This window comes from Camelus ferus, chromosome 9 (assembly GCF_009834535.1).
Source record: "Camelus ferus isolate YT-003-E chromosome 9, BCGSAC_Cfer_1.0, whole genome shotgun sequence".
Lineage (NCBI taxonomy): Eukaryota > Metazoa > Chordata > Mammalia > Artiodactyla > Camelidae > Camelus > Camelus ferus.
In genome coordinates, this window is record NC_045704.1 from 7650657 (window position 1) to 7658567 (window position 7911).

At 52.1% G+C, this 7911-nt stretch overlaps 1 protein-coding gene across 3 annotated transcripts; it reads right to left on the bottom strand.

The window, feature by feature from the left end:
* Positions 1–390: 390 nt before the first annotated feature.
* Positions 391–7708, bottom strand: ZNF134 (zinc finger protein 134). 3 transcript variants are annotated; one of them, XM_032485454.1, is made up of 2 exons: positions 7410–7708; positions 391–2121 (listed from the first exon to the last, which is right to left on the bottom strand). In XM_032485454.1, exon 2 carries the CDS (start codon positions 2018–2020, stop codon positions 884–886), a length of 1137 nt encoding a protein of 378 aa, XP_032341345.1. In that variant the 5' UTR covers positions 2021–2121; positions 7410–7708; the 3' UTR covers positions 391–883. The 3 variants fall into 3 exon arrangements, with proteins under 3 accessions (XP_032341345.1, XP_032341346.1, XP_032341347.1); XM_032485455.1 differs by having other exon boundaries at positions 7328–7708; XM_032485456.1 differs by lacking the exon at positions 7410–7708 and adding an exon at positions 7149–7280.
* Positions 7709–7911: the final 203 nt, after the last annotated feature.

Here is a 7911-nt window from a genome sequence, read left to right on the forward strand (position 1 = left end):
GCCTGCAGGGCACAGGGCGCTTGGCAGGTCCTGAAGAAGAGCTGGCCCTCAACGGCGCCGGGGAACTGGGGACACATGGTGGAAACAAGACACTCAAGCCATACTGCTTCCAAACACTGTAGGTTGTTACAACATCACCCTCCTCAAGGTGATGTCTGGCCCCTCTAATAACTGAAATCCAGACAAAACCAGGCCCGCAACGGCCTGAATTCCCACCTGAGCCTCTGTCAGCAATGGAAACTAACACCAACACTGGACTGAGAACTGTTCTCTGCCAACCTGTTGCTCCATTTAAGGCAAAGCCAGAAACCCCCACACGGTTTACCTCTTCAGTTGAGCAAAGCCTAATTGCTTCCAAACCATTCCAAACAGTGAAAAGAACTTCCAAGGTTAAAGGTGGCTTAAATAATGAAGTCTTTATTAGCACACAAACCAGAGCAACACGAGACAAGCAGTTATCCAGGCTGGGTGCCCTGGAGGCTGGAACAGTCTGTCCCAAGTGTCGTGTGAGTCCAACAACGTCCATGAAGTAAAGCTTTTCTGCTACCGGAACACAGCTCAGGACCTCCTGGTTCTAGATGGGTCATGTCCACACGTCTTCCAGGGCGGAGGAAACGCGGACCCCCATTAACTCACATTTCTTATACTTCCCTCCAGGGACTGCAGGGGGTACAAAGTTCCGCCTCCGCTGAGGGTATCAGGGTAACTAGGCTGGTCAGGCTGAAATGGTTCCAGGCACGGGCACTGACACTGACAAATGAGGCAAGGGACCTGAGTGGGTCTCCCCTGTGTCGAGGTTCAGACATATGAAGCTCAACGTCCGATCAACGGCTCCCTCTCGAAGGGTAATCCCTTCCGCGGCCCTGCTGTGCTGGAGGCGCCCCTAAAGCCTTCCGGCAGCGTGAACCTTCTGGTGCCTGATGAGGTGGGAGCTTAAGCTGTACGACTTCCCACACTCACTGCACTCATATGGCCTTTCTCCAGTGTGGACTTTTTGGTGCCGAACAAGGTGGGAGGTTCTGATGAAATCTTTCCCACATTTGCTGCACACAAAAGGCCTCTCACCTGTGTGAACTCTCTGGTGTGCAATAAAGTCAGAGCTGCGACTAAAGAATTTCCCACATTCGATGCATTCAAAAGGTCTTGACTCAGTATGAATTCTCTGGTGTTTAATGAGGGTGTACTTGTGGCCAAAGGATTTCCCACAGTCACTGCAAACATAAGGATTTTCTCCAGTATGGATACTCTCATGCTGAACAAGCGTGGATTTGTGTCTGAAGACTTTCCCGCAATCGTTGCATTTATAAGGTCTCGCTCCATTGTGAACTCTCTGGTGGACAATGAGGTTGGAGTGATGGCTGAAGTACTTCCCACATTCGCCACACTTATAAGGCATCTCTCCAGTGTGAATTCTTTTATGCTGAGTAAGGTTGTCTTTGCGGCTGAAGGTTTTCCCACATTCACTGCATGCATAAGGCCTTTCTCCAGTGTGGATTCTCTGATGCTGGACAAGCGTGGCTTTGCGGCTAAAGGCTTTCCCACATTCGCTGCAGTCGTAAGGCCTTTCTCCAGTGTGGATTCTCTGGTGCTGGACAAGTGTGTCTTTGCGGCTGAAAGCTTTCCCACACTGACTGCACTTGTAATGCATTTGTCCAACGTGAAAGGCCTCCTCGCTCTCAGTGCTCCTTGTCTTCCTTCTGCTGCGGGTGGCCTTTTGCTGGTGACTGCCCAAACTGGCCTGCAAGTTCTGCTCCTGCTCACATGCAAAGGGCTTCTCTTGCAGGAGAGGTTCTTCACAAACTCTGTAGTTCTTCACAAACGAGGTCTTGCCTTTGTCTCCTTTTAAGAGTCTCTCTACACTGTACAGCTTTTGGTGCTGATCAAGGTTTGCACTGACCCAGAATTGTCTCCCACATGCCCCACAAGTGTAAGGTTTCAGTCCATGGTGTGCTTCCTGATGTTCATCCAGGTGCAAAATATCTTTCAAGATGGGGCCACATAACTCACAAGGGTGAGCCATCTGGGCTGATGCACCTGCCTTGGACGTATGAGCACGTGTCACTCACACAGAAATGCTCTGCGCGGGAGGTGCCTTTTCATTCTCCACTCCATGCCAACTACCTGAAAGCAGAAAACTGCCATTAGAAGCATGCTGACTTCAGTGGGATGTGTGTCTAGCATGCCCAGGACTTAGTCCACAGGGCTGCTGGCAGGACAAGAGATCTGGGATCAGGTTAAAGAACAGCTGCTGTGTAGTTCTGTACTCTCTGGGTCACAGAATGGGGAAGGCCTTGTAAGAGACAAAGACACAGGCTGGGCTGTGGCTCAGGAGGGAGAGTCAGGCAAGATCTACAACTCGCACCCTGCAAATGACTTTTAGAAGGGCCCTGGCTACTGGTGACAGGGGAGCACTTTCCCTGCCAAGCCTAGGAAACCTGATTTTTTTTTTAATTGAAGTACAGTCAGTTACAAGGTGTCAATTTCTGGTGTGCAGCACAATGTCCCAGTCATGCATACACATACGTATATTCATTCTCATATTCCTTTTCATTAAAGGTTATTACAAGATTTTGAATACCTGTGCTATACGGTAGAAATTTGTTTTTTTAATCTATTTTTATATATAGTGGTTAACATTTGCAAATCTCAAACTCCCAAACTTACCCCTTCCTACTCCCTTTCCCCTCATAACCATAAAATTGTTTACTATGTCTGTGAGTCTGCTTCTGTTTGTAGCAAATGTGTTTTAAGATGAGTAACTGGTATTCAAAAACCATCTCAGAACATATTTGTGTCTCATGACACATCAGCGGTGTCCAACAGCAGAGAGCTCTACAGGAGGAGCAGGAGAGAGCACTGGTGAGTAGGGTGGACAGTCCTGGGTCACAGACCAAAACAGATATTACAAGTGTGTGAAGTGTCCAGAATGTGGAGGGAAAGAGAAATAAGGGGTGGCCTACAGCCGGAGCAGTGAACAGGAGTGGGCACAGGACAGGCTTCTGGTGCTATCTGAACCCATCCCTGAAGTCACGTCCTCCCCAAGCTCCCATTCACCAGGCCCGTGCTAGTCCCTTCTCCAATGGCTAGAGTCGTGACATCTCAATCAGGCACTCAGAGTTCTTTCTCCTGCTACAGTTCGGCAACCACAGAGGATCTAGAAAATACAAGTTACAGAAGACAGACAGGGCAAGCGAGTGGGAAAGCACTGGTCTAGGGCAGCCCACCCATGAGAGGTTGAGAGAAAACTAAGAATTACGAAATGAAAGTCTTGAAGGAACAGCCCAATGGGACCCACAAGCAGTGACTGTGACTGTAGTTCATTACACAGGTAGGCTCACGGGAATGTCAATTAAAAGGAAGGGAAAGAACCCAGAGCACAGAGGTATCATGAATGTAGACAGGGCCAGCCACCCAGAACAGGCCAGGCAGGGTGGTACCCACTGGGCGGACCACAAGACTCCTGACCCTCAAATCGTTCCTGGCAAGTCTGGAGCCACAGAAGTTGGGCAGCATGAGGAGCGGAGGAGGCAGTGCGCACAGCCGAGCCCGGGCACCCGGAGGACCTGCGCGATCTGTGTGTGTGTGATGCGTGTGCCTACAGTCCAGCCTAGGAAGGAGACGGCGACCTCAGCGGGGGGAGAAGAGCAGAACACAGCCCAGAACACTGGGCTGTGCAGGGCCTTCAGGAGGGCTGTACGAGCACAGCACAGAAGGCACTGCACTGTGACAGGAGAGTCTCTGAGCCTCATCAAGGAGCCCCCACAGCTCCCAGGAAAAATGCAGACACATCCTCAAAAGCCACATGACCCTGCATGAAGGGAATGACCGAGCGCCAGGGCAGCCTCTCTCCCCAGGATTCCCAGTCTATCCACATGCATTCCCCTTCCTTCCCAGCTCCCCAAGACAAGACAGCAGGCCCTTGTGTGACTGATGCCTGCTCCTTCCTCATTTCCCATTAATCATTTTGTCCAGCCTAGAACACAAGTAGACAGACAGACACTACAGAGTCTGGGCCTGGCAGGCAAACACCAACCCTTCTCCTGCCAGCTAGTTCCCACGGGGTCCAGAGCTTATGCCTCCCCCACACACAAATTTGAGCTCAACATTCCCCCTAAAGCCCTCAGTACCAGAGCCCCCAGGACATGAATTCAGATTTCACTTCCACACACACACCACTCTTTAGACCACACCTCCATCACGTACACGGAGGCTCACAGCATAGGCACCCCCAGACGTCATCTGCATGCATCACCCAGAGAATGACTGGTTAATGCACCCAGGATCGCACCAGTGGATGGCCCCCACTGCCATAGGTATTTCTGAACTCAGCTCTTAAATTCTTCCTTCCTCGATTCAACCTCAGGAATGCCGAACAACGGGCAGATTATCAGATAGAGTCGGCCCTTTTCCACTTTCTGCTGTTGGCTGGTAATGCTACATACCCTCATCAGTCACAGGCTTACCACTAAACCTAACGCTAAACTCTCAGAGTCCACACCCACTGGCCTTCTACCCCCGGCTGACCCCATTTAGGCCTGAGCTAATCTGCCAGCCCAGCTGGAACTCCCCAGGTCCCGCCAAAGGGGACCACAACAACCCTGGAAGCACACAGGGAGGGCAATGAGCACCAGCTTTGGTCTCGCTTCCATCTGCTCTGACTCCTTTACCCGTGTCCATCCTGTGTCTGCTTTCTCCTCAGAAGGCTCCATCAACTGCCAGGACCTATTTTCTCCGCCCACCATGGAGACTAACCTCCCGCTTGCCTTTCAGGTAACTCCTACTTCCACTCTACTGGCTCACCCGCTTCCCAGACTCCTAATGGCACTGCCACCATGACTCAAGGTTCTTTCTCTAAATCTGACACACAGCTCTACCCTAATCCACAGACTGGCCGTCCCCGTGTGGCTGTCACCAATCTGAATCCCTCCTCTGAACGCCAGACCCCTGTGTCCATGACATCTCAACTCAGATGTCTTTGGAACATCAAAGAATGAACATGATCAAAACCTAACTCCTGATGTAAGTTACCTCTGAAAGTTACTCCCACCATCAACTTCACTATCTCAGTTGAGGATTTTATTCTTCCTTATGTCTTCTCAGACCCAAAACTGTGGGGTGTTCCCTGACTCTTCCCCTTCTTTCTCTCATCCTCCACATCAGAAAACCTGGCTGGTCCTACTTTAAAAACAAAAACAAACACAAACAAAAATTCCACCAGAATCCAAGCACTGTCTCTCACCCTCGTGGCCACCAGTCTGGTTCAGCCATCATCAACAGTCCTCTTTCCTCACTCCCATGTCTTTTCTTCACTGTGTAGCAAGGGAAAGCCTGTTATGACCAGACTCAGATCACTCCCTTCTCTGCTCCAAACTTTCCATGGCTCCTGCCACTTTCAGAACAGAGGCCCAGCTCCACAGGCTGCCATTCCAGAGCTGAATCCTGCCTCCCGCTCTCTCATCACCAGACATAATGGAGACCTGAGATTCTGAACACAACCAGTTCAGTCTCAAGTCATGCATTTGCGCATGCTGGTTTCCGAGCCTCAGACAGTTTCATAGTTCATCCCGCTGCTTGCTGGAAATGGAAACCCTTCCATATGATCCCAGAACGGTTTTCACGGCACAACACCAACGGTAACAACAGGATCCCCAAACCCAATGGCAGGCAAAAGGGTAGGTTGTGATTCCAAAGACACTACTATTCACCATACTGGGTTGCCAAGATTACGGAGAGGTGGGCTGGGTTGACTGAGGACCTCCACACTTTGCACGCACCTCTGTAGGGCTCATAAGCCCTTCTGTCACCACAGCAACCTGGCAGGAAGAGGGAGCAGGGAGTGGCAGGTTACCACAATGGGGTCTGACTGGCTAAACTGTTCCCCTAAGCCCTGCCCTTTGGTGAGGATGATTTTATGTTGTCTAACTTCAGATACTCAGACCTTAGTGTCACCTCCTACTTGCAAATGTTTTTGGTGCAAATGAAGTAATAAGTTCTTTTAAATTCCGGGTTTGTGTTTTAAGAAAACATTAAGACTTTCCATTGTAATCAAATACTTAAAGGCAAACACTTCAGTTGATTATTAAGCATTGGTATAAATATTCTTAATTTGTAACTGCGTCCTTATGTATACTTAGCAGGTATACACAAGTCCTTTCACCAAACCAGCCTAACTGGAGCATACTCCTCTGAAGGGGGAGCACACTGGTGGCCCTTCATCAGAGATGCTCATTATTTCTTCTCACCTGGGGAGCGGGGGAACTGATGTACCAGTGCTCTGGTTTGGGGTGAGGCTGCTCCACTAGCCTGGCAGACTTTCCCTCTCCACAGGCTGTGCCTAAGGGGGCACACCGAGTCCACAGGGTAGCAGATCTACAGCAGTTTACACCTTGATCCCCATCTCTCATCAGGCTCCTAACACCCTACAGCCCTCTCCTCCTGATGACACCCGCCATATCCCCTTCATATTCCAGGACCTCTCCTTTCTGGAGGGAATCTTAGAGATGTTCACCCCTTCTTCCTTGCACTCCAATCTCTCACCTCAGGGACCACATAAAGCAACATATTCTCTCCCTGAATCTGACTTGAGGCCTCATTCTTCAGAGGTCTTCAGCCCAAAGTGCTCAGCAGAACTCCAGACCATCACCTCCAGATGGCCATGTGACACCTCTGTTACAACACTTTGGATTTACCACGTCCAAAGTCCAACTCCTGCTCCCCCTGAAAGGTGTCCCTGCTCCAACTTACCCACTTCCATTTTTTCAGACGTTCAGGGGAAAAGCAAAACAAGACTTGGGTATTCCTTCAAACCCCTTTTTCACTTACAGTCATAACTGACGCAGCAGAAAATTCCATTGGTTCTACCTTCAAAACCTCCCCAGAATTTAACGAATTACCCACTCTTCAACCCCTCCTGCCACTGTTCAGGTACAGCCACCTCCACAACATTCCTGGGGTTTGTGGCCCCCCTCACCGGTCTCCCTACCTCCACCCTCATCACTTCCACCCCAACCTAGCTTGTTTTCCGCTGAGCGATACTTCGGAATATTTTCAAACATCTTTGACCAGATCACGCCCCTCCACGGCTCCCGGCGTCCTCCTAATGAAGGTACTCGCCTCACCCTGCCCCTGCAGGCATGCCAGCTACTCACACGCTCTGCTCTCGGGTTACCAGCACCCAGTTTCCCGAACGCTACGCGCTCTGTCGCACCCCCAAGCCCCCGCTCGTGCTAGTCGCTCGGCCGGTAACACTCCTCCACGTCTCGTCGCACTGGCTGTTTAGAAGTGGTGGCGCCACCCACACAAGCCCTGGAGCCTGGGCCACACTGACCTCAACAGGCACGGCTCACTCGGAGGCCCACGACCCGGACACGGGGGCGGGACGCGTCGAGTTCCGGGGAACGAGCACCCACCTACGCCGGGTCCCTCACAGCCGCCGCCGCCATCAAAGTCGGGGCACACGGGGTCGGGAAGGGGGCCCAGGCCGGGACCCGGGCACCGCCATCGCTCGGCCCTGGTGGCGGAATGCTCGCGGGCGCTGCCACCGCTGGGGCTGTAGGAATCGGGGGCAGGGTCTCCTCCCAAATCTTCTCGCTTTCTGTCACCTCTGAACGGAACCCCACTTCCCGAGATTCCGCTCTGACGGCTCGACCAAGAGCCGACAAAATGTCCGCCGCGAGGAAGACGCCGGAAGTCCCTCCCGGACGACTTCCGCACGCACGGAAACGCCCTTTAACTGAGCCGCCGCACGCGGCGCAGGGGCGTCTGGGTAATGTGGTTCCCGCGGAGCTCTCGCGGCCTGGGCTGAGGCCGAGGTACCGCAAGGGGCGCCGGGAAGCGGGCCTCGCGGCTCCGGGGACGGGCCGGGGCTTCACTCCGTTTCCAAAGTCGCGCCCGGATCCTTGCGGCGCGGCC